General features: G+C 54.2%; 3 protein-coding genes across 14 annotated transcripts in view; 2 read left to right on the forward strand and 1 right to left on the reverse strand.

Moving 5' to 3' along the window:
• The window catches only part of LOC114022341 (zinc finger protein OZF), a 793526-nt gene that overhangs the window by 64760 nt on the left and 702912 nt on the right, over positions 1-25854 (forward strand). The gene's annotated exons all lie outside the window — the stretch shown is intronic.
• LOC102938599 (zinc finger protein 34-like) overlaps positions 1-25854 on the reverse strand; it is a 96044-nt gene that overhangs the window by 45394 nt on the left and 24796 nt on the right. The window lies entirely within an intron of this gene.
• On the forward strand, positions 37-25854 carry LOC102938156 (zinc finger protein 264). Of its 6 annotated transcripts, XR_006285713.1 has the most exons (12): positions 37-143; positions 504-626; positions 929-1008; positions 1426-1523; positions 2024-2119; positions 2836-2940; positions 3390-3525; positions 3780-3866; positions 4003-4155; positions 5066-5186; positions 5761-6009; positions 6746-6966. XR_006285713.1 is itself a non-coding variant. In XM_043528233.1 (7 exons), exons 1-7 carry the CDS (start codon positions 5905-5907, stop codon positions 25826-25828), a joined length of 768 nt encoding a protein of 255 aa, XP_043384168.1. In that variant the 5' UTR covers positions 5402-5904; the 3' UTR covers positions 25829-25854. The 6 variants fall into 6 exon arrangements, 5 of the variants coding, with proteins under 5 accessions (XP_043384168.1, XP_043384167.1, XP_043384166.1 ...); XM_043528233.1 differs by lacking the exons at positions 37-143; positions 504-626; positions 929-1008; ... (5 more) ...; positions 4003-4155; positions 5066-5186 and adding exons at positions 8029-8164; positions 18108-18254; positions 18787-18913; positions 19519-19632; positions 25782-25854 and having other exon boundaries at positions 5402-6009; positions 6746-6837; XM_043528232.1 differs by lacking the exons at positions 37-143; positions 504-626; positions 929-1008; ... (5 more) ...; positions 4003-4155; positions 5066-5186 and adding exons at positions 8029-8164; positions 18108-18254; positions 18787-18913; positions 19519-19632; positions 19948-25854 and having other exon boundaries at positions 5749-6009; positions 6746-6837.

Below are 25854 nucleotides of genomic sequence, written 5' to 3' on the forward strand. Positions count from 1 at the left end.
GAGTGGTAGCAGGAGTCACCCTGTCCCCTTCTCTCCCTGGTGCAGGGACCACCAGCGACTCAGAGGATGAGGAATGCGTGGAGGTTGTCACAGAGGGGGCTGCTCTCAAAAACATCCGAGAGCAGCTCCAGGGCCAAGAAAAGGTACAAACGTTCCCCAGCTGTGCTGGAACCGAGATTGTCCTGCTCTTTCCCAGCATCCCAACCCCCTGCAGAGGGTCTTGGCCCTCATGAGCCACCACCCCTAAAGGGGACCTTTCTCCTCCATGATCTGGGACCCCCAAGATGGGGGTGCTTGTCACACACCAGGCGGGGTCTCCTCCCCCCACAGGCACTGTCCCAGTTCCTGACCCTGCTTGTGTAGGAGTCGTGGGTGATTTGGACAAGGGGCGGGTCCCCACTATCCCCCATTCTGGCCTAAGTCCTGCAGTTGGTGTGGCTGGGGCAGGGAGGTCCCTGGCTAACTGGCTTTCTCTCCCCTAACCCCACTCCTGGTGGGCACAGGATGTGGCCCAGCAGCTCACGTTCCTGCATGCCATCCACCCCGCGTGTCTCGCTGCACAGCAGAGAGGGCAGGACACACTGGAGCCGCACCGCTGCAAGGAGGCTGTGGAGGAGAGGATTGTGGTGAGCGAGACACGGCGCCTGGCAAGCTGGAGGGTGGACAGAGACATGGGAGGGGCAGGGGTCTCCCCGGGCCAACGGTTGGGGGATGGCTGGTGCTGGAGGGGCAGCTGAGGGCAGGGATTGCTGGGGCTGAAGACTGGGGAGAAGAGACGGGAGAAATAGGGGGCAGGAATCGGAGGAGTGGGAGGCAGGTGGGGGAATCCTGGTGGCTGGGTGGGGTGCTGGTTGTGTAATCTCCTCATTGGGAAGTGTCAGTGAGGCCCAAATCTCACACGCTCCTTTGTCTCCTTTGGGTCTCACAGGAGCTCACTGAGGAGCTTCCTGATGACTCTCCACCCAGCGCCATCCTGGCCAACTCCCTGATTGCTGTGGGCAACCTCAGGTACCGAGACCCTCTTACCCGGTTCCCCTAACCCCAGTGCTGCTCAGGCCCATGGCTGGGAGTCACTGCCCCTCCCACTCCCAGGTCACCTCCCAAGGGTGGCCCCTCTGGCAGAGGTGGCGGGAAGGTTCACTCTCTCTGGCTGCTCTGTTCTTTTCACTCCAGTAACATTGCCATGGCTTTGGGGAGAGGCTGATTCCCAGGATCAGATACAGGCAGGGCAGCAAGGTCCAGGGAACAGGCGCCATTCCTGCCCTGCCACTGTCTGTCTGAGAAACCTTGGCCTTAACATTCCCTGGCTCGTTGCCTCAGTTTCCATTCTCACCAGCCTCTATTTCCCTGCAGTTTCACGTCCGTGTTGGTGCCAGTGCCACCCGTGCACTGGACAGTCTAATACCGGCTCCTCTCTCTTGCCAGCATCTGCCCTGGAGCCAGAGCTGGAGACCCACCTCCTTCGAGCTGCCCTGCATGCAGTCTTCACCCTGGGCACGGAGAAGGACACCACCCGAGTCCAGGTAGATCATGATGAAGCATGGACTGAAGAGCCAGCTGTCACCCTGCCACAAATCCTTGCTAATTGCCTGCAGTGTGATGTGAATGAGAGAGGCCGGGGAGGGCCGGCTCTAACTTATTTGCCTCCCCAAGCGAAAAACCAACAACAACAACAAAACCCGAGTACCACCACGCCGAAACAAACAACCCTCCCCCGAGCGCCGCCCTGCCGAAACAAAAACAAAAAAAACAACCCCCCCGAGCGCCGCCCCGCTGAAGTAAAAAATAAAAATAAAAAAACCCGAGCGCCACCCCGCCCCGCCACCCCAAGATTGGCCGCCCCTTAGAAGGTGCCACCCCAAGCACGTGCTTGGTCAGCTGGTGCCTGGAGCCAGCCCTGAGGCCAGGATATGTGTTTGGGGGGGTCTCACCAGTGCTTCCCAGAGACCCCCTCTTCCCATCCTGTGGCAGGTGTATCCCCAGTTTCCCTAACTCTGACCCATAACTCTCCCTTGCTCTGCAGGATCTGCAGAGGGTCTTGCCAGACCTCCTGGATGCCATGCTGGGGAACTTGCCGGCAGAGTCCCCAGACACCAACAGGCTCTATTACATCTTGGAGGTGAGCCCGATGAGAGGGGTGGGGGCAATTTTACCTTAACTCTTAGATCCATTTTCCAGTCTGTCCTCCTAGCTGGGACCCCAGTGGGCCGTCCTTGGTCAGGGCAGTCAGTGCAATGCAGTGTCAGGCCCTTCCTCCTTGAAGGACAGAGGAAGGAGCTGGGACTTCAAGCCAGAGCTCTGCCTGGTTCTATTGAGCACTAACCATTGGGCCCCTGGCTGGCTTGGGGAGTGAGAGTCTGAACCCCTCCTGTGAGATCCAGAAAATGGTCCTCAGAGAAGAGTCACAGGCTCGTTCCTAGAGAAACAGGACGACCCCAGAGAATCAGCCCTTGTCTCTGATGGGCCCCGAGATTCCTGGGGGGATTGTGCTCACACTCAGTCCCTTCACCCAACCAAAGACTTGAGAGTCAGGGAGGGGTAAGGGGTCTGTCTCCTTCCTGGTGAGCTGTTCAGGAATCAGGCATTCAGGGAGGATGGGACCAGCCCCTACACCAAACATTGTCCCAATCTAGAGAGATAATGACAAGTTGTGACCTACAAGCATCATCCTGGGGGCAACAATCTCCTTCTAAAGCTCTGTGATCAATGAATCAGATATTCCACCCCGCACACAATGTCTCAGCCCCCTGGGGATGGGGAGGGGCTCATTAGCACAACACATGCACCTGCCCCTGCCCCTGCCCATTGATCCTGAGCTGCCTCCTTTCCCCACAGCACATTAACTACTGGATCGTGTCCAGGGTGCCGCACGAGAGAGCCAGAGCCATTAGGAGCAGCACGGCCCTGCTCAGATCCACCGTCACCCTCCCCGAGTTCGAGGTAAGTGGCCTCTGACCCCAGCTTCCTGACTCCAGGGGAAGGTGGGCTGGCTCCAACGGGCTGTAGGATCTGCTGCTGCAGGGGCTGTGGGCTAGGAGTGCTCCTCCTGGGGAGGCAGAGTCAAAGCAGAGAACGAGCCTGGCTTGAGTCAAGTTCTTCTTGTCCTGGTTAAGTGGCGACTCTCGCTTTTAAGGGGACCATGCTCCAGATTCATGCCTTCCTGTCATCCTGGACCAGCTGGGGAAGCAAATCCTCATGGAGGGCCCTGCCCGCATCCCTGTGCTCCAGACTCCCTTGCGGGCAGAGACAATTAAGGATCTAGCTCTAGCTCCTATCCTCTAGCATCTCCTGCAGCGGGGCTGAGAGGAAGGAGCGTCCCGGCCCAGGCGGGGACTGGGAGCTGACAGGAAAATGCTGATGGAGTCCCCTCTCCCTCTCCCTTCCATTAGAACTCAGCCGAATTCCCCAGGATGGGTCACCATGTGGCCCAGCTGGCTCTATTTGTCAGCGATCCAGACAAGGACATCAGCCGGCAGGCCAGGGAGGGGACTTACCGGCTCTGCCAACTGCTGCTCCAACAGAGAGGTAAGGAACCCAGCTGGGAAATGGCCCCCGATAGAAGAGTGAGACTGGGACCCCAGCCAGTGTCTCTCAGACTGACCGCGGCTGGAGGATGAGTCTCTGTCTATCTCTTTCTGTGTTCTACCCCACCCCCTGCGATTGTGTTGGGCCAGGCACACAGCGAGGACTCTGCCCACTATGCAGCCACCAATGGGATGGGAAGGACACAAGCGCTGCAACCAGAATGACAAATGTGTGTGTGTGTGTCTCTTTCCCAGGCCTGACCATCCATGAGACCGAAGACCTCTGGGTCTGGGACTGGCACCAGGCTCCTGGGCTACAAGAACACAGCCAGGGTCGGGGAGGTAAGGACGCTCTGCCAGGGCACGGGAGTGTGGGTGGCTGCCTCCTGGAGCCACTAGACGGAGATGCCGTTCTAGTCCAGGATTTGGAGCCTGGTTCCGGGCAATCTGCTGAAGCCTCACATCTGGCTGGTTTTAGGTCTTCGGAAAGTTCTTCTCGGAGGGGCAGAGAAGATTCTTCCTGCAGACAGCAGTGCTGGCCATCCACGACCCCCTGCTGCATGTCAGCCAGGCTGGGCTGCTCTGGACCTACTCCCTGCTGGGGGAAGCCCAGCAGCTGATGGGGGACACGGTAAGCAGCTGCACGAGACTCAGGAGATTGGGGCGGGGCCCAGGCCTCATTCCCATCCTATGGCCATTCGCTGGCCTGGCAGCAAGACAACTGGTGGGGAATGAGAGTGAGAGCAGGTGCTACTGGGAAGGAAGATGAATTCACCTCCATGAGCAGGAGGGAGCCAGCTTATCCCCGGAGCAGCTCCAGCCCTGCTCTTTAGCAAGGCTAATTAATGACGAGCATTGCCTCATCACGGACTTATATTCTTGGGAAGGGCAGCAGAGTCCTCTAAGTGCCCTCTGCAAGCCTCCCCTGTCACCCGAGCCACCACCCGGAGTTGCTCCCATCACTGGCAGCCTGGGAGACCAAGGACTGAGGGGTGATGGCGATGCACCAGGCAGGGCTGAGGCACATGGGAATGGGAAGCTTGTCCTGCTGCTGGCAGGGCTGGACCCGCTCTAGAGAGAACGGGAGGATTCAGTCAGCAGGGGCTGCTGATCTGCCCCATTCCCCAGAGCTGCCATCCTGCGGCTTCAGCATTAGTGGCTGGGATGACTTGGGGAAAGGTCTCAACCTCCCCACATCCCACTTCGCTGCTGCCAGAATCCCTCCTGCCGCCCCTGTTAGAGCCCCCTCCCTGCCCAATGTGGGTGGGGGTGGAGGAGAGGGGTCTGAGAACTGGAGCTGTGGGTTGGAGGTGGAACAGCTCTCAGGGGCACTGAGGGGGAGGTGGCAGGAGCTCACCCTACAAGGAGGGGTGTTGGCCCTCGAGGTCACTAGAAAGGACAAGAAGACTCCATTCTGGGGGTCAGGAGGGAGAAGCCATCCCTCAGAGGTGGGCGGGTGCTGGGTGGAAATGCTGCTGGTTCCAGGTGCCCTGATTCCGCGGGGGCGTCTCCGTCTCTGACAGGTCCTCGTTCCCTTGCAGCAGGAGCGCGTCACGGCCAGTGTGCACCAGCTCCGCGTCATCCGGCACTTGCGCCAGGTGCCTGAGGCACTGCAGGGGCTCTGCCTCTGAAGCCACCAGCAACTCCCGCTCCCTGCTGCAGGTACTGCCCTGGCTCCCTGTGGTGGGGTGGTGCCCTGGAGAAAGAAGGGCTGAACCAGGCCAGAGAGGCTGGGCAGACCAGCAGCCAATCGGTAGAGGCCTGAGGAAAGCCAGTCAGAGCAGAGGAAGAAGCCAGGGCCAGGCTAGGTCCTATTTAAAGGCTGCCTAACGGAGGAGAAGGCAGTTGCTCCCTGGCTAGCAAGGGAGAAGGACTGGCTCCTGGTATAAGGAGCAGCATCTTGGCCAAAGCAGTGCTGGGCAGGCTTGGGGGAACAGGACGTAGCTCCAGCCCGTTACCTGCCAGGCTGCGGCCCACGCCAAAAGGGGTTGAGAAGGTGCATAGGGCCAAAAGGTGAAGTGGCCCAGGATACTAGGCAGGCAAGAGGGGAGAGAAGACGGGCAGAGGGAGGCTGCCACTAGAGGGTCCCTGGGTTGGGACCCGGAGTAGCGGGTGGGCCTGGGTCCGCTCCTTTCCCCCTTGTACAGCACCTGGCTGTGGAAGAGTGGCCGTGACAGACTGCAACCAGCTCTTGAGCAGAAGGGCTAGACTTATAGGGTTGTGGTTGGCCACCAAGGCAGGTGCAAGCAGGAGGACTGCTGCTAACAACCCCCCACCCCCCGGAAGGGGGTGAGGCTGCAGTGGTGGGCACTGCCGGAGGGCAGTGGCCTGAAGCAGACGAAGGTACTGCGCTGAAGAGGACGCCGCCGAGCAGGGAGCAATGCGGGTCCCAGGGCAGACGATGGGCCGGACACCACGCGTCGAGGGCGCTCCGCAGCGGTCGAGAGCTAATTCCCGGAGCGACCAACAGGGGGCACCAGCTGTGGTGAGTCGAACCCCATCACACTCCCTGTAAATGGGGAGCTAGTGGAAGGGGAAATGGAGCCCCCTGGCACTCACAGAAACTTTCTCCCCTCTCTGTGGAGCAGGGTCCTTCCCTCTGCCCCCCCAAATTCCTTCTTCTGGGACAGGAGTTCTTTCCCTCAGACACCCATTCCCCTCCCCCCTTTCCTTGGTCTACCCCCATCCCATTCCCCCTGCACCCAGGCAGAGCTCTCCCTGCCCCACATGGTGCAGAAAGGCCGTTGTGTCAGGGCCACAGCCCCACTGAAGCTCAGAAAGCTCCACTTTTGAGGAGGTGGGGGTGAGACAGAGGTTCAGGGCTAGCTTCATCTCCTTCCCTTTATTCTCCCCTTGGCCCTTCTATGGGGTCTCTGGGTGTGAAATGAATAGGAGCATCTTTCCCAGCTGTCTTCCACGCCTTGGGATATGGCACAGCCTCCCAGACGGGTGTATCCTGTAGCTAAGCCACATCAGGGAGCAGTGGGGACAGGTCACCTCCTCCCATCCAAGCAAGCAACTCTGGCTCTCAAAGAGGCTTAGGTGGAAGACCCCACTCCCTCATGGAGGTAAGAGCCATTTACTCCTTGGGGCGTGTGGGTCTCTTGGGGGAGAAATGGCATCCCCAATGCATAACCTGGCTGGGAGCTTCCCCCGTCCCTGGCTCCCTGCTCTGGGACAGAGACGTGTCCATCATCGTACCACCCTGGTTTTGTTCCTAGGAAGGAGCTCCCCAGAGACGTCATCGAACCTGGACTCCTGAGAGCGTTTCTGGTGGGAGGCGCCAGCCCCTCGAGCATGAAGAGAGCATCAGGTAGTCTCGTTCACATGGCATCTCCGGCAGGGCCGGTGCAACCACGAGGAGAACTAGGCGGTCGCCTAGGGCACCAAGTGGTTGAGGGCATCAAAAAGCGGTGGCCTGGCTCGGCAGGGAGAAGCCGCCTTCCAGAGGCACCGGAGAGCCAGAGCGTCGGCTTGCGGGGGCAGCGAGCCCCAGCCATGGAGGAGCCGGTGCGGCGCAGGGGGGCAGGAGCCCTGCAAAGGCCGCAGCAGATGCATGCGGACGGCAGCCCCCGTGAGTCCCCCGGCTCCCCCTTCGCCGCGCTCGGGCTCTGCGGCTCCCGGGCATGTGAGCCACTGCTGGGGCGCGGGGCCCTGAGCCTGCTCCGGGAGGGGGGTCGGGGCTCACACTCCTGGGAGCCGCAGTGCCCGAGGAGGGAGCTGGGGGGCGTACAGAGGCCACCGCCCGCAGCCTGGGCAGGTGCGGCCTCCCCCGGCTCCCCCTCACCACACTCGGGTTCTGCGGCTCCTGGGCGTGAGAGCACTCTGTAGGTGAGGGGCTGTGCGCCCGGCAGCGTGTTTTGCCTCCAGGTGGAGCCAGCGTCTGACCGGCATGGGCGTGGTAAGGGGAGTCCCGGCCGGGGCGCAGTCAGGGAGCAGGGGGAGGGTTGGATGGGTCGGGAGTTCTGGGGGTCCTGTCAGGGGGTGGGGAGTGGTTGGATGAGGCCTGGGAGTCCCGGTGGTCTGTCTGGGGGTGGGGGTGTGGATAAGGGTTGGGGCAGTCAGGGGACGGGTAGGGTCCTAGGGGGGCATTTAGGGTGGGGGGGGGTCTCAGGAGGGGGCAGTCAGGGGACAAGAAACAGGGAGACTTAGGTAGGGGATGGGGTTCTGGGGGGCAGTTAGGGTCAAGGGACCCAGGAGGGGGCAGTCAGGGGACAAGGAGCAGGGGCGGGGTTGGGGGTTCTGAGGGGGGAAGTCAGGGGTGGGAAGTGGGAGGGAGTGGATGGGGGCGCGGCTAGGGCAGGGCTCTTCCCCCCCAATCCTCTTTTTTGATTGTTGAAATATGATAACCCTAGGCGCAGGGGGGAGCTGGGGGGCGTATGGGGCCGGTGCCCGCATGCATCTGCTGCAGCCTGCAGGAGCCCCCCGGGGCGGGGGGGTGCCGGGCCGCAGGAGGGGCGGGGGTCACGGCTGCTCCCCACTAGTGACGCTGCCGCCTTTGCAGGGCTGCTGCCCCCCGGCGCCGCGCCGGCTCCTCCATGGCTGGGGCTCGCCGCCACCACAAACGGGACGCTCTGGCTCTCCGGTGCCTCCAGAAGGCGGCTCCTCCCTGCCGAAGCGGCCCAAGCCCAGCAAAGCCAGTGAGTGGACTCGGCGCAGGGGCCGCCGGGATGGGGTGGGGAGGGAAGGGCTAGTCGCGGGGGGGAGGGGGCTGTTCACCCTCCAGGGGAGTTCAGAGGGCGGGGAGGGGGAAACCTGGTCTGGGGAGCAGCCCCTGGGCACAGCTGGCCCCTGGGGTCTATAAAGGCTCATTGGGATTTGCCCCTCAATGAACCGATGTGCAGGGGTTGCGGGTGGGGGGGCGCAAGGTGGACGTTTCACCTAGGGCACAAAATATCCTTGCACCGGCCCTGCCTGGGAGCTGGTAACTCCTCCCCTCCCCAAATTCCCTAGGGTGCTGGGCTCTGGGGGAATCAAATGTTAAGGGACCAGGGTGAAGGGTTCTGGGGAGGACACTGGGGATTGAATGGTTGCGGTTGGTGGAGCTGGGAAGCAGGGGGAGCTGGGTGCTGGGGTATCGAGTGTTTGGGAATGATGGGATAAGAGGCGAGGGAGAGCACAGGGGTAGAGAGGTGCTGCCTCTCCTCACTCACCCCCTTTGCCCCTTCTCCCTGCCCCCACTGCATTCAGACAGCGCCACTGAGAGGGGCTGATTCCCACAGGGCCTTTTGTGGGAGGCCTGGAGATCCCACCTCTGCCTCCGCAGCATCAGCCTCTGAAGTTCTGTCTACACTAGGAGGTGTGGTCGGGATTAGCCAGGAGCTCTCTGTGGCCCTCCACCAGATTCCCTAGTGTAAACTCACTCTGAGCATCTTATGTGTTCTGACTAGTGTTCCCTCATTTTTTACGTCCTGGGCCAACCCTGGGGAGGGGCTCCTCTCCCTGCCTGCCTCCACGACCCTCCATAGCCTGCAGTGCAGCTGTGTAGCCTGCAGGGAACAGAGTTTCTGACCCCCCGACCTCCCGTTAGCAGAGTGATTGCTAGTCCCTGAGTTCCCCCATTGGGGCCAGATTGTCTCATTCCCAGATAGTCTCACATTACTCCAGGCCGTGCTGAAAAGCATTTAGTGTTTGTACATTTTATCCCTTATGGGCCAGAATTAACTAGATGCTAAAAAAGTGGGGAGCAGGGTCAGTAAAATGTGGTGTTTTAGCTTCTGTGCTATTTCAGGGCAATGGGGTGAGTGCAAGAGATTCCCTCCTTCCCCTCTCACTGTCCCGCTCCTCTCTCCACACAGCAGCCTCTGCCCCAGCCATGGAAAGTTTAACCTGCCTCCATTCTATCCCTCCATCTCCCACGGTGTCACATACCACCCTGTCCCTGGCTCTCCATGCTTAGGAGTCACAGCTTTGATGTCTATGATCTTAGTCAGACTCCGGAGGGCTGGAGAAGGAAGTGTCACAGACCTGGAGTGGGCAGGGAAATCTCAATGAACTTCAAAGCACAGTTTGACCTCCAGGTCTTATAGCCCTGTTTCCATCTTTTGGTAAAATTGCTTCCCGGCTTTTTCTAGGTTTGGTCCAGATCATTTGTAGATGGGAAGGTTGTTTTGTCTTTCATTCTCTTTCTTTCATTATGATGATTCTAAAACTTTTGTAACTCATACAGCCGAAAAATGAGGCGAGAAGTAAAGCCGGTTTTGCCATTTCAGAAGAAAATGAGTATGTTTCTTTTCCTGATTTTGAGTCTGAAATGATTCTCTGAGATTTCACTTTATGAATGTGAAATCATTTTATAGCCCACCCTGGACTGTGGATTTTTCTCTCTTTGTGAAGGCTGTGAGGTCACATACTTTGATATTAGTTTGATAGCGTCGTGGAAAAATTTACCACGCATTGTGTTTGGATCAGAACAAAGCCTGACGTCCCTTTATTCAAGCATGTGCATACAGCGAGAGGTAGCCAAAGCTGCTGTGGCATAAACGGAAAATACAGGAGCTTCTCTTGCTGAAAACCACAATTTCTTAAACCCACTTTCTTTAACAGCACTTTTCCTTATTTGGCATATAGTGCAAGTTTCAACAGTAGCTTTGCCTTATTTGGAGTTTAGCAAAATCAAGCTTTTCCTGTTATTGGCAGGTGTTTTCTTTGCAGTTAATGCTTCATTTTTTTATTTTTTTTTAAACTTCTAGCAGTTATGGTTACATTTCTTAAGCTGTGTTGTTTGCAATCACCTCTTAATGGAATTTTCCACACTCCCTTCTTATACTTTATATACACAGTTAGCTTGACCAAAGTTTTAGGCCTACTTGGGTCCACTGAATTTTTCCTCCACAACAGGATGTAGCTCAGATTTATTGCAGATTTCAAGAGACAAATGGTTATTTGCCAGAATTGTCCTTTTTTAGATTTTATTTTAATGTTTACCTAACCCTTTGTCGTGAGATTTTTGTGTGGTTTGAACAATGACAGTGATCAGTATCTCTCAGCAGGAACACTTGATGGTGAGAGCTAGATTCAAATTGTGAGGCAGAGACTGAAACAGAAATGAAGTTACTGCCTGATCCCTGCAGAGATGTGAGCTACCGTTGGGAGGGGGAGAAGTTGGGGGAGCAGAGCTGGGAAACTGGTAGGTTTGCTCCTCAGAGCCCGACAGCTGAGGCTGAGAACTGTGAACTCGCTGCACGGGTGCCCGACAACGACTAGACTTGGACTGTGAGTGTCGTGTGAAGCTGCCCCTGAACTCTAAAGGACTATGAATGACACCCCAAACAATGATAGGGGAGGCAGCAGCTTCTCTCTATTCTTGAGTTGCCAAACTTGGGCTCAGGCAAGAAGGGCGCGGGGATGTCAACAGACCAGGGCAGCCTTGAAGCCAGGCTGACTCCCCATCACTGAGACCAGAGGGAGATGAGGAACCTGACAGCCCACCTGGTCATCCCCTCCCCATCTACCTCAGTGTCCTGTGTTGGGATGGCAGAGACTCTCTTTGCTCCCCTCACCCCAAGCCCCATGTTCACCACTCATGTATGGTTCTGATATATCATATACAATGTAGGTTTGGTGAGGGATCATTGGAAAACACGCATTTCAATGGTAGATCATGAAACAGCAGTGTATGCAGAATGGTGAGGTTATACTTTGTTTGTTGCTAGGGAGACCATATCACAGGTGCCCAAAAAGGGGACACGGAGGAGGGGTTGGAGCTGGGGAGGATGCGGTAGGGGCATTCACAAGGTGAGGTTTAGTGGTGCAGTTGCCCACTCTGGGAGAAGAGGGGTTAAAGCAGCCCTTGGAGAGGCTGTGCAAAGCCCAGCCAATGAGAGGAGGGCTTGCAGAAGAGCCAATGGAAAGAAGGCTTGATGGAGCAGCCAATAAGGGCTAGTGAGGGCCATATAAAAAGGACTGTTCAGCAGAGCAGAGAGTAGTCTTTCTGGAGCCTGAGGGAAAAGGACTAGCTGTCTATAAAGGGAAGTGTCAGGGGAAGAGCCATGTGGGGTGGTGTCAGGAGAGCAAGTAGTGCTCTAGCCTGACTGCCCGCCAGACTGAAGCCCTGATAGGGGACAGGGAAAGTGCTGGGACCATGGGGAAGTGGCCCAGGGATAAAGAGGTAAGTAGGAGAACTTGGAGGAGGGGCAGTAAGTGCTTCTGCTAGAGGGTCCTGGGGGTGGGGCCCAGAGTAGCAAGCAGGCCTGTCCCTGTCCAAAGAGAGTGGTCTATCCAAGAACCGCAGTTTGCCCCTGTGGGAAGGGCTACACTAGGGGCTGCAGTTTGTCACCACAGCAAGAGCATGGGAACAAGGACTAAGGGCTGCTGGTTCCCTTGTATGATGTAGTCTGATTAAAATATGAACACTGTTGCAACTGCTGTTCTCTGTTTGAAACAAGTCTTGTGCAAAGGTGGTCAAGATAGGTGCCTATAGAAAGGATATCAATAGCTGGTTATGATTATGCTATTTGTATGCATCTGTTTTTGTATTTGAAATTAAGAGTATTGGCTACGTACTTGTATTTCCATGAGTTTGATTCTGAGTAGCACCAGTGAAGCAGTTGGCCAGCATATTGTGAAGGGACTATTCAAATTGAGTGGCTCATCAAGAAGTACATGACTGACAATGGGCCTTTGGAGACACCAATCCACATCTGATGACGCTTCCTAGGAACATTCAAACTAGCCTGTGGGCCATGGCTTCTACCTGTAAAGAACTGAGTCATGCCTGGACAGGTGATTTGCCCATGTGGTGGTTCATGTGACTGGACACCATCTTGTTACTGTTCTTTTCCACAGTAAGAACAATGGGATTCCCTCCACATGACAAAAGAAGATATAAAAGGCCCTGGAAACATCTCCATCTTGCCTCTTTCCTACTCCAGCTTCTCTGCTGCTCAAACCTCTGGACTATGCACTTATGCAAAGGGTAGCATTCTACCCAGGAAACAGAGGTCCTTCCAAACCATTGGAAGGAACTAGACACTTAACTTAAGCCAGCAGTTTATTCCATCACTGCTATAAGCCTGAATCAAGAACTGTGTGATTATTGTATGTACTTGATTCCTTGGACCAATTTTAACTCACCTTTCTTTTAATTAATAAACTTTTAAATTTTTGATATTAAAGGATTGGCAACAGCATGATTTCTGGGTAAGATCTGATTTGTATATTGACCTGGGTGTATAGGTGATCCTTTGGGATCAGGAGAACCTTTAACTGGGGACATTGGTTTTAATAACCACTCATCCCTATAAGCAATGCTTCTAGTGGTGATACAATAGGACTGTAGTATTTTGAGGGAATTGCTTCCCTGTGTCGTCATTCTGGCAAATGAAGTCCGAAGTTCTCTTCGGTTGTTTCGTGTATCTTGTGAGTGAATGACTACCAGTCTTGGGCTGTGCCTGCCCTTTCTCTCAGCAGTTCATCCTGAATTGGATACTCACAGTAGTATCCCACTACAGCAAACATTTACACCCCAGAAGGAGGGAGAACGGAGTTTGGGGCACAGCCCGAGGGCCATACCCTGAAGAGGACGCTGTGGTCCAGGAGCGATGCAGATCCAGATACCAAAGAGATGGAGACAGCGAAGCAGTGACAGAGCGTGAGACCCTACCAGAGGAGGGTGCCCTGCTGATGGACTGAGAATTCCCTGGACAACCAGCAGGAGGCGCCGCGGTGGTGAGTCTGCACCCGGTGACATGAGGACAGTGGCAGGGTGCTGGCACAAGCCCAGAACGCAGCGACAGCTGTCAATCAACACCTACCTGCGGGACCCCCTCCCCAGGACTGGGAGCTGAGGCCTGGGTGGGCAGGACCTGGCAGCAATCAGGTGCAGGGGAAGGCACCAATTGGCTGGATGCAAGGAATGGACCAGTTGGGAAGTGGACCAATCAGGGCTTCTCTTTGAGCTGCAGCGTGTCTGCTCTGCAAATTATGGGGACATCTGCTGTTAGTGGAAATCTGTACTCAGCAGGCTCAAAAAAGAGGCTCTCTCTGGGAAAACCCAGATGTGGCGTAACCATGCATATTACTGACATGCCATAGGCTTGTAGAGACTGGGAATGGTTTTCCCCTTGTTCCCCCCCCCCCGCGCAAACATTCTTGTTAAACCCTGGATTTGTGCTGGAAATGGCCCACCTTGATTATCATACACATTGCAAGGAGAGTGATCACTTTAGAGAACCTATTAGCAGCAGGAGAGTGGGGTGGGGAGAGGAAACCTTTTGAAGTGATAAACACCCATTTTTTCATGGTCTGTATGTATAAAAACATCCTCACTGCATTTTCCACTTTTATACATCTGAAGTGAGCTGTAACTCACAAAAGCTTATGCTCAAATAAATTGGTTAGGCTCTAAGGTGCCACAAGTCCTCCTTTTTCTTTTTGAGTATAAGAAGAAGGGCTCTGGCCACCTCCCCTCCCCTCTCTCTACTCACAGCAGCAAAATTGCTTCAAAGATAACAGCATCATCGAGCTGGAAGGCTTTTCTATGAGCATGGACTGCTGAAAGCTTTTGGGGGGGAGAAATCCTTTTGCTTGTAAGGGTACATCTACACTCCACACCTAAGTTGACCTGTATTAGGTTCACTTATAGCCACCGCAGTAATGACTGGGGTAGACTGTGTCCACACTGTCCTCCTTGGGTCGGTGGGGTGTGTCCTCACCTGGAGCACTTTCACCGACCTAGGAGGGGCAATGTGGGGAACTGAGAGCCCGCTCTGTCAACTCCAGCAGCAGCTCTCTCCCAGGAACGTGGCTGCCGTACAAGCTCTGTGTGAGCTGCCCCCCATCTAGGCCCCGTTCCCTGCTGGGCTGCCCCCCTCCACTGCCTCTTCCCCATAAAGAGTGAGGGAGGCCACCTGGAGCTTCTTCCTCCCCTGGCTCCCACCCCCCCCCCTCACCATTCCCCTCCCAGTTTGACACCAGACCATAGATAGCTACTCTGAGTGCAGTCTTTAGTTGTGCACCCACTTTACAGTAATTTCATCTCGACCAGTGAATTCTTCCCTGCTGGTCAGAACTGAGTCTAACCCACCTGCCCCCTGGTTCCTTCCTCCACCATCGGAAAGCAGAACTTGTCCCTGACGCGTTCCCAGCACTTCTGGCACAGTGGGTGCTGTTAGGGTGGCCAGGTGCCCGGTTTTCAACCATGAAGTCCAGTGGAAAAGGGGACCTGACAGTGTCCGATCACATCTACTGACTGGACAGCCAAAGTCGAGTTACTGCGGGTGGGGAGGCACTGGGTCATCACTCGCATCAGAGCCGACTCAGCCGGGGCTGCCTCCTACCTGCACTGGGCAGCTGCAGCTCCCAGCCCCTGCTCCACGGACAAGTCCCTCCTGACCTGGGCGGGGGGGAAGAGAGGTGGATGGTGGGCAGACCCTTGGAGGAAGAGGTGGAGTCGGAGCAGGGCCTTGGTGGGAAGAGGTGGGGTTGGGATGGGACCTCGGGTGGGGGGGGGGAGGTTGCAGCACTCCTGCTTGAGAGTCCATTTTTTTAAATATTACCAAGCTGGCAACCCAAGTCGCTAGCTGAGAGGTTGTGGAAAAATTTTAGCAAATATAGAAATACCATTTTTCACAGCAGCAGATTTACGAGCTAGCAATAAATAAATTTTGATTTTCATGTTTATAGGTGTATTGTTGGCCCCTTACTGAAACTTAATGGGTTGGCCATTAGTTGGCCGTCTTAAGTGGTTGGCTGTCTCCTAACACCAAAAGAAAGGGGAAGGGCCAATGAGAAATGAAGACCCTGAGACTGACAAGGGGGGGGGGGGGCAATGCTCTAGGTCAGTCTGATTGACAGGGCAGGCAGGCCAATGAGGGAGTCAGCAGCCGGGGTCCTCTCCTTTGTGTCAGCTGGAGCTGGCTGGGCTAGAGCAGAGCAGGAGGGGCTAAGGAGAGAGGAGGGCTGGGCTGGGCTGGAGGCAGAGGGAAACTGGAGCAGCCGGGAGCAGTGAGCGAAGAGGACCCTGGGCAAAGGGCCCAGGGCAAGGAGAGGCCCTCAGCCAAGAGGTCTTGCAGGCCAGACTGGGTGGGGGATCATAACCCTGACAGGAAGAGGCTGACACTAGGAAGAAGGATCCTACCACCTAGAGCCTGAGGGCGTGTGGCCAACACCAGAGTTAGTGGCCAACCCTGGGCATCCCGGCAGCACAGCCCGGGCCTGGGCAGGAGGCCTGGGACGTGGGAGGGACAGACTGTGAACTGCCCTGGCATTCCAGAGAGGGTTGTTTGGGGTTCCCCCCACCACAGAGCTGGGTGACTTGTTTTCCTTTCATCTTTCCCACTTTTCTCCTTATTTTTGTATTACTTGCTGTTTAATAAATTGTATTTGTTCTGAACTCTGCGCAATGATCAAGGAAGCATCCAGAGTGGAGAGAACACCCCACAATGGGGACAGATGTCCTGAGCGATCACAAGATTGGGGGTTGAGCGCCTCAGGAGCCCTGGGCCCAGCCTTGGGGTTACGGGACACCAGAGTGGGGGGGGAGGGGGTCCTTGAGGTCATGCAGGCCTCTGGGTAAAGGACTCAGATCCTTTCGCTCGCCAATTCCACTGGGGCTCGGTAGAAGCCAGAAAAGGTCCCCACACTAGGGGGAGTGTTCCCCCCTCTTACCTCTGTGCATATTGATTGGTTTCTAGTAAAGTTAATTAGGATTATAGGGGAAAGTGTCAGAGCGGGCACCAGCGAGAGTTGCTGGCCACACTTTGAGGCCACCAAAAATTTGGTTGTGAGAATCCCAGGGCTCGATGCTTATGATGGTCCCTTGTGCCTTGGAGCCTGAGAGTTAACAGCCAAGCACAGAGAGGCGAAGCGCATGGAGAAGGGTTGATCGCTAGGACCCAGGAGCGGCTGGGGGGCGGCTCTCGGGGGAGCGATCGCGGGGATCAGGCCCGGCCCAGGAAGTGACTCGCAGCCGCTGCGGGGACTCTGGCTCCCGGCGAGATCCCCGAGCCCCGGCGGCTGGTGCTGGGAGCCCGGAGCCCGGGCTGCAGCCGGGAGAGGGGAACCTCCAGCCGGGCCCTGCCCGCTGCTCCCCGGGAGCCTCTCCCAGGGCAGAGCCCCCAGCCCGGCCAGGGCCCCTTCCCGGCCCGGCCCCTGCCCCGGGGGCCCCGATCGGAGGGAAGGTGAGAGAGACCCTCCCATCCCCCCCCTTGGAGCGCCCCCCCCCCCAGTCATATCTGGGCTGCAGGGGGAGGAAGATAAAGAGGGGCAGGGGGTGAGGGCAGGCGGGGGGAGCGGGATGGGGGCAGGAGGCGGGTGCAGGGGATGCCGGGGGCAGGCTGGGATGGGGGCAGGGGTGCACTGGAGGGAAGATGGGGCAATGGAGGAGGATCGGGGGGCTGAGGGGAGCGAGGTCGGGAATGGGGGAAGACGTGAGTGGGGGGCACTGCGAGGGAAAGGGGGGATGTGGGGAGGCGGGCGGGGGGAGATGCCAAGGCAGCTTCTCCGCCCCATGGGACACGAGGTGGAAGGGGCGGAGAGAAGCTCTTCTCAGCTTTGGGAGTGATCAGGGGACTAACCCCTCAGGGCGCAGAGGGTACAAGGCAAAAACCCAACCCAGCCCCCGTTCCCGGCTCCCAGTCTGTTATTGTCAGACACACCTGCGCTGGTGGGGTCAGTGTCTCATGAGTTTTCAGGTCTGCCCGGGGCCCTGGTCTGATTTCCCTGCAGGATTCAGATCTCAGCCACACCGGAGTCAGACCAGAGTCACTGCTGGTTCTGGCATGGGGGAAGTGCAGATGGGCCAATGGGATCAGCCTCTCTCTGCCTGTCCCTGGGGGCTGCTGGAGGAGTCCAGAGCAGCTCATTCTTCAGGTGATGCCACCAGAGGGCTCCGGCTATTGCTAAGGGAGAGGGGTTTACACTGCAACGGGGGGGAAATCCCCCAAAGTGGCCCCTTTGGTTCTTCCCTTTTTCTAGCATTTGGCTCAGAGTTGCTGTTCTTGGGAGAGTCTGAAGATCCTGGGGGGAATGTGGAAGTGTGAAAAGGGGATTTGCAGCAGCCATCTTACTGTTGTTAAGAGACAGAGCAGAAGACAGGCTAATCTTAACCCTAACATTGCGAGATTTGTAGACGCGGGGATTGTGCGAGGCGGATGGGAAAACCACATGGGAAGCTGTTTTCTAAGCTTGCTTTGAGATAAGAATGGAGTGCTGACTGAGATAACGGAAAGGAAAATGTATAAACACGGTACAGCTGTATCCGTTGACATATGTGACAGGCAGGGCCAGCTCGAGCTTTTATGCAACCCCAAGTGGCGAAGCAAAAAAAAAGAAACCTGACACAGCCGTGCCGCCGAAAGAAGGGACAAAAAGTGGCCCGAGTGCCCCCCACCGCCCCGCAGAACGGCCGGAAAGCCACCCCTTCAGACTGGCCGCCCCAGGCACCTGCTTCCTTGGCTGGTGCCTAGAGCCGGCCCTGGTGACGGGAACCTATAAATACATGCCTTACACTGTTGTACTTTGGAGACCTGCCGAAGGAAGGGAACCCCCCTGTCCCTAGGCTCCCCCTGCAATTGCTTGAAATACACTGCCTCTGACTTGCTGCTAACAAACACAAGAGTGAAGACTCTGTTTCTTCCACAGGAATCTGGGGGCGACATGGACAGAAGCCCCTTCTGTAACCACCCCTCTCGACCCGACAGGCTGAGGAATCACGTCCACGTGTCGCTCCAGATCGTCCCATCTTCCAGGGCACAGGGAAGGGAAATGGCTGTGATGGAGCCAACTCAGGTAGGGGATTTTCAGGGAGCTGCTGGGCTGGAGGAGGGAGAGGCAGGTAGGAGAAAGGGTGTGAGAAACCTGCTGATTTTCTGAGTGGGCCCATTGGTGGCAGGGGAGGGGAGAGGGGACATTCCCCCATTTCTGAAACAGGATATACCCCCCTCGGCAGGGCTGGGAACATTTTCCAGACTCCCAGTGCTGGAGCCTGAACCCACTGGGCAGAGGCTGCTGTGAAATACGAAGGGAAGCTGTCGGGATTCCTGTCCCTGTCCCCAGCTCAGAGCTCTGCTTCCCGTGTCAGCCTGTGGCTGGCAGGTGTGTGGGAAATGAGAAAACCCTGCCCTGCTCCATGTGCTGGGGGGGACAAGGAGTTCTCACCTTCTCCCCACCCCCTGAAGCCTCCTGGCTGCTCTGAGCAGGATGGGGGTGGGATTCTGCTACTCTGGCCCTCCCACAGCGTCACGGTTTTTTTCCTTTCCCATGACTAGTGGGATTGTATCTGGGGCAGCCCATGCTGAGTGAGGGACTCTTGCTGTTTCAGATGCCAGTGACCTTTGAGGATGTAGCTATTTATTTCACCAAGGGGCAGGGGGCTCTGCTGGACCCCGCTCAGAGAGCCCTTTACAGGGACGTCATGCAGGAGAACTACAAGACGGTGACCTCGCTGGGTAAGGGATTCCCGTCCACTCGGTTATTAGAAGCCGTGGGACCTGCGTATCTGAATGTGGTCAGGTTCTTCCCTGGTCAGTTAGATCAGAGGCAAATGGGTTCCATAATGCACATCTGCCATGTAAGAAAGACTTGCATCTCCGTGCCCTCTCCAGTGGGAGAAGGGTGTCAAAACCCAATGGACAAGCTAAACCATCCCCACCCCTCCAGCTTTCAAAGGGGCATAAATCCAGCATTGTCCTGTCTGTGTTTCTTGGCTGCACATACAATCCCTGTTCACCTTCCTCCTTGGGAATAGCTCCAGGCATAGGGAGGGCTCTGGGTTCTGCAGGTTGAGAAAGAGGAAGGGGTTTAAGTGCAGACCTGTGTGTGAGTCAGCAAGGCCCCCAGAGTGCACAGATCCTGAGTACGCCTAGTGCGGGTGTAGTAATAATTCAACTCACCTCCACAGACAATTTCCTCTGTGGAACAGGGCTCAGTGATAATTTCCCCATCCCCTTGGATTCCACTTTCCTCCAGCAGAGCACAGGGAATGTCCTTAGTGACAAATACTCCACCAATGCTCCATGCACTCTGATCTGGTCTGATTTCACCCTCTGCACAGGATTTCCCATTCCCAAACCCGAGCTGATTGCCTGGCTGGAGCAAGGGGAAGAGCCGTGGGTGCCCGATCTCCAGGCCTGTGAGGAAGGAAGGCTTCTGAGATGCACCCGCACAGGTGAGGACTGACACCGAAACCATCAAGGGAATGAAGGGAAAAGCTGAGAATCCCAAAATAAGGTGTGAGTAATGCCCTCAGTTCTTCCTCATCTCAGCCAGGACAGGGCTGTAGTCAGCAGTTATCGCTCACGGCATTCCACCCAGCCTCTTAGCTGCAGGAGTTGGTTTCCCAGCTTTCCTTCCCTGTCAGTGTTTGGGTGGGATGTGGAGGCAGAATCCAATTGCTCAGTCTTTCTTTTGCGTTTTCCCTCGGTGCTATTCCTCTGTCTCCCCAGCACAATGACTCCTGTCTGGATTGTCTCTCTCCCAGCAGGCGCTGAGCAAGGGAGTGAGAACCAGGAGGGGAATCATCATCAGGAAGTTCCTGGAAAAGTGCAACCACAGGGGACCTTTGTGGGAGGACCTGAAGGGAATTTTTCCCAGTGCTCTGAGGGAGAATCCTGCGGAAATTGGCACAGGTCAGAGAGGCTTCCAGGAAGCCACCCCACAAACAAAGTGGATGAATCTCTTAACGGTGGGGGACAAGACAAAGATCCCAGAGTGCAGCAGACAAATCCCAAGGAAGATACACCCTGGCACTGCCTTCAGTGTGGGAAAGGATTCATTGTGAGATCACGGCTTGTGACACATCAGACAATCCATATTGGAGAGAAACCCCTTCAATGCTTGGACCGTGGGAAAAGCTTCAATAAGTGCACAGATCTTAATAACCATGGGAGAAGCCACACTGGAGAGAAGCCCATTCAGTTCCTTGAGTACAGGAAACGTTTCAGTTCAAGTCGGCACAAAAGTCACATAAGAAAAGCCACATAGGAGAGGAACCCCACAAGTGCTTGGACTGTGGGAAAAGTTTCATTCAAAGGTCAGATCTTGTTCAACATCAGGCAATCCACACAGAAGAGAGATCCCATAAATGCTTACAATGTGGGAAAAGTTTCCCATGGAGGTCGGCGCTTGTTAATCATCAGGCAAGCCACACAAGAGAAAGACCCCACAAGTGCTTGGACTGTGGGAAAAGTTTCATGCAGAGGTCACATCTTGTTAAACATCAGGCAATCCACACAGGAGAGAGACCCCACAAGTGCTTGGACTGTGGGAAAAGTTTCATACGAAGGTCAACCCTTGTTCAACATCAGGCACTCCACAGAGGAGAGAGACCCCACAAGTGCTTGGACTGTGGGAAAAGTTTCATACGAAGGCCAGACCTTGTTTGTCATCAGGCATTCCACACAGGAGAGAGACCCCACAAGTGCTTGGATTGTGGGAAAAGTTTCCTAAGGAAGGTCACACCTTGTTCAACATCAGGCAATCCACACAGGAGAGAGACCCCACAAGTGCTTGGACTGTGGGAAAAGTTTCATACGAAGGTCAGAGCTTGTTTATCATCAGGCAGTCCACACAGGAGAGGGACCGAACAAGTGCTTGGTCTGTGGGAAAGGTTTCATAAAGAGGTCACAGCTTGTTCAACATCAGGTAATCCACACAAGAGAGAGACCCCACAAGTGCTTGGACTGTGGGAAGAGTTTCATACGAAAGTCAGACCTTGTTAAAACATCAGGCAATCCACACGGAGAGAGACCCCACAGGTGCTTCGACTGTGGGAAAAGTTTCACTCGGAGATCAACCCTGGTGAAACATGGGAGAATCCACACAGGATCTAAACTTCTGTGACACATGACAAGAAAGGGTTAAGCAGCTTGCATGTAATTGACTCAGATCAGGCCTTGTTACACATCAGGCAAGCCACACAGGACAGAGACTTTAGTAAATGCTTGGCATGTGGGAAAAGCTTCAGTAACAGCAGAAACCTTAATAATCATTGAAGAATGCACACAGAAGAGAGACCCTATAAATGGCCTGGACTGCAGGAATGGTTTCCGTTGGAAATTAGCCCTTCATAACAAAGGAGGAGTCTGGTGGCATCTTAAAGACTAACAGATTTATTTGGGCATAAGCGTCGTGGGTAAAAAAAAACCACTTCTTCAGATGCATGGGAGTGAAAATTACAGATACAGGCAGAAATATACTGGCCCATGAGGAGAAAAGGAGTTACCTTACGAGTGGAGAACCAATGCCGACAAGGCCAATTCAATCAGGGTGGATGTGGACCACTCCCAATGACTGATGAGGAGGGGTCAATACCAAGAGAGGGAAAATTGCTTTTGTAGTGAGCCCGCCACTCCCAGTCCCTATACAGGCCCAAATTGATGGTGTTAAGTTTGCAAATGAATTGTAGCTCTGCAGTTTCTCTCTGAAGTCTGTTTTTGAAGTTTTTTGGTTGAAGGCTACTTTTAAATCTGTTACTGAATGTCCAGGGAGATTGAAATGTTCTCCTACTGGCTCTTCTATGTTACCATTCCTGATGTCTGATTTGTGTCCATTTATTCTTTTACATAGAGACTGTCCGGTTTGGCCAATGTACGTGGCAGAGGGGCATTGCTGGCCCATGATGGCATATATCACATTGGTCGATGTGCACGTGAATGTGCCCCTGATGGCGTAGCTGATATGGTTGGGTCCTATGATGGTGTCGCTAGAGTAGATATGGGGACAGATTTGGCAATGGATTTGTGGCAGGGATTGGTTCCTGGGTTAGTGTTTCTGTGGTGTGGTGCTGGTGAGTATTTGCTTCAGATTGGGAGCTGTCTGTAAGCGAGGACTGGCCTGCCTCCCATGGTCTGTGAGAACGAGGAATCGTTTTCCAGGATAGGTTGTAGATCGTTGATGATGTGCTGGAGAGGTTTTAGCTGGGGGCTGTACATGATGGCCGTGTGTTCTGTTATTTCCCTTGTTGGGCCTGTCCTGTAGTAGGTGACTTCTGGGTATCCATCTTGCTTTGTCAGTCTGTTTCCTCACTTCCCCAGGTGAGTACTGTAGTTTTAAGAATGCTTGATAAAGATCTTGTAGGTGTTTGTCTCTGCCTGAGGGATTGGAGCAAATGCGGTTGTATCTTGGGGCATGGCTGTAGACAATGGATCGTGTGATGTGTCCCGGATGGAAGCTGGAGGCATGTAGGTAAGTATAGAGGTCAGTAGGTTTTCAGTATAGGGTGGTATTTATGTGACCATCACTTATTTGCACTGTAGTGTCCAGGATCTCTTGTGTGGTCTAGGCTGAGGTCGATGCTGGGGTGGAAATCTTTGAAATCCTGGCGGAATTCTTCAAGGGCCTGCTTCCCATGGGTCCGTATGATGAAGATGTCATCAATGTAGTGCAAATAGGGGAGGGGGCGCTAGGGGACGAGAGCTGAGGAAGCGTTGTTCTAAGTCAGCCATAAAGATGTTGCCATGCTGTGGGGTCATGCGGGTACCCATAGCAGTCTCGCTGACTTGAAGGTATAAATTGTCCCCAAATCTGAAATGGTTGTGGGTGAGGACAAAGTCACAAAGCTCAGCCACCAGATGTGCCGTGGCCTCATCAGGGATAATGTTCCTGACAGCTTGTAGCCCATCCTCGTGTGGAATATTGGTGTAAAGAGCTTCTACATCCATGGTGGCCAGGATGGTGTTTTGAGGAAGATCACCAGTACATTGTAGTGTCCTCAGAAGTCGGTGGTGTCTCGAAAATAGCTAGGAGTGCTGGTAGGGTTGGGTCTGAGGAGAGAGTCCACATCGCCAGATAATCCTGCTGTAAGAGTGCCGATGCCTGAGACGATGGGGCATCCAGGATTTCCAGGTTTATGGATCTTGGGTAGCAGATGGAATACCCCAGGTCGGGGCTCTAGAGGTGTGTCTGTGTAGATTTGTTCCCATGCTATAGCAGGGAGTTTTCTGAGCAGTTGGTGTAGTTTCTTTTGGTACTCCTCAGTGGGATCGGAGGACAGTGGCCTGTAGAATGTGGTGTTGGAAGGTTTCCTGGCAGCCTCCTGTTCATAATCCGACTGTTCATGATGACTACAGCACCTCCTTTGTCAGCCCCTTTGATTAGAATGTCAGGGGTGTTCCTGAGGCCGTGGATGGCGTCGTGTTCTGTATGGCTGAGGTTATGGGGTGTGCGGGCAACTTCTCAGGCCTAAACTTGATCTATAGAGAGGAAAGCTTATTATATGGAAATGCTGTAACGCAAAAAACTTACAGTCCTGTGTCCTGTGTGACTTAGGCCAGCATAGTAAAGTACAGTAGGCCTGTGTCTGTTGACACAAATAATCAGTTAAGCCACTGTGGGTACGTGACTAGAGGCTGGAAGGGGGGCCGAGGGGGACCAAGCAGCGTCCGAAAAGTCCCCAACTGCACGTTATTGCACTAGCCAGCTCTGTAAAAACCCCCAACCGCAATATTGCACCAATTAACCGCAGATTTTATTTCCGCTGATAAACAAGTTTTTGCTATACTAATATGGAGTTGTTTTGCTATATTCCTTATAAGGCATTATTAATGAGGCTTGAGTGTTGGAAAAATACTGATGGGGAAGTATATTTGTTTGAATGCAATTACAAACCTATATAAGTTTGTGTGTTATTGGAGGAGAGCCAGAGAGCAGCTTGGCACCTGCGTGTGGCCTGCTGTTTCTCTCCCTGCATGCTTGTATCCTAATAAAGGAGCCCCAGGCTGTTCTGATCCAAAAAACAACGCGTGGTGGTTTTTTCCACAACAGGGGCCAGTGACGCTGTTTGTTCACAATCTCAGCCTGTGCACGTCTGCGGAAGCACTCTGTGTAGAAGTCCAGTCTGTCATTTCGACCCTCAGGAGGAGTCCACGTGGCATTCTTTTCCTTGTAGTGTTGGTAGGAGGGTTCCTGTGGGCCAGTACTCTGATCAGTGGTGTGTTGAAAATATCCCTTGATCAGAGACAATGAAAGTAGGCTTCCAGATCTGTATCATGGCGGGGGGGAAAGAGAGTCCCCCAGATAGGACAGACTCCCGAGATATATACAGAGAACATCTTCCTACTGTATGCTCCACTCTATGCATCTGATGAAGTGGGTCATAGCCCACGAAAGCTTATGCCCATATAAATTTGTTACTCTCTAAGGTGCCACAAGTACTCCTCGTTCTTTTTGTGGATACAGACTAATACGGCTACCACTCTGAAAGCTCCTTCCCCTGTCACTGTCACGCTCCACTCTCAACACAGCAGCCTCTGTCCCAGCCATGAAAAGTTTAACCTGCCTCCGTTCTATCCCTCCGCTCCCACTGTCACGTACCACCCTGTCCCTGGCTCTCCATGCTTAGGAGTCACAGCTTTGATGTCTATGATCTTAGTCAGACTCCGGAGGGCTGGAGAAGGAAGTGTCACAGACCTGGAGTGAGCAGGGAAATCTCAATGAACTTCAAAGCACAGTTGGACCTTCAGATTTTATAGCCCTGTTTCCATCTATTGGTAAAATTGCTTTCCGGCTTTTTCTAGGTTTGGTCCAGATCATTTATAGATGGGAAGGTTTTTTTGTCTTTCTTTCTCTTTCTTTTGTTATGATGATGCTAAAACTTTTGTAACTCATACAGCCGAATAATGGGGTGAGAAGTGAAGCCGGTTTAGCCACTTCAGAAGAAAATGGGTAAATTTCTTCCCCTGATTTTGAGTCTGAAATGATTCTCTGAGATTTCACTTTATGAATGTGAAATCATTTTATAGCCCACCCTGGACTGTGGATTTTTCTCTCTTTGTGAAGGCCGTGAGGTCACAAACTTTGATATTAATTTAGTTTGACAGGATGCAGCTCAGATTTATTGCAGATTTCAAGAGACAAATGGTCATTTGCCAGAATTGTCCTTTTTTAAATTCTATTTTATTTTAATGTTTATCTAACCCTTTGTCGTGAGATTTTTGTGTGTGGTTTGAGCAATGACCGTGATCACTATCTCAGCAGGAACACTGATGGTGAGAGCTAGATTCAGAATGTGAGAGGCAGAGACTGAAATGGAAATGAAGTTACTGCCTGTAAAAGCAAAATCAAGTGAGCGCAAACTTTGGTCAAGTTAACTGTGTACGTGATAAAGAGCTGAGGGGCGGGGGGGGGGGATGAGGGAGCTCCGAGAAACATAATTGCAACAGCTAATCTTAAGAAAGCTGTTAACCGTAAAAGAACAACTTGTTAAAACCAGACAACTTGTTTTTGCTGTGTTCCTAATAAGGAAATATTAATGAGGAAGTGTGCTTATCTGAATATTGTTACAAACCTATGTAAGCTTTTGTTTTTTCATCTTTGCAGAGCCGCTCGGTGCAGCTGTCTCTCCCTGCATGCTTGTAGTACAATAAAGGAGCCTCAGGCTGTCTGATCCAAA

The sequence above is a fragment of the Chelonia mydas genome, chromosome 14 (assembly GCF_015237465.2).
Source record: "Chelonia mydas isolate rCheMyd1 chromosome 14, rCheMyd1.pri.v2, whole genome shotgun sequence".
NCBI classification, from domain to species: domain Eukaryota; kingdom Metazoa; phylum Chordata; order Testudines; family Cheloniidae; genus Chelonia; species Chelonia mydas.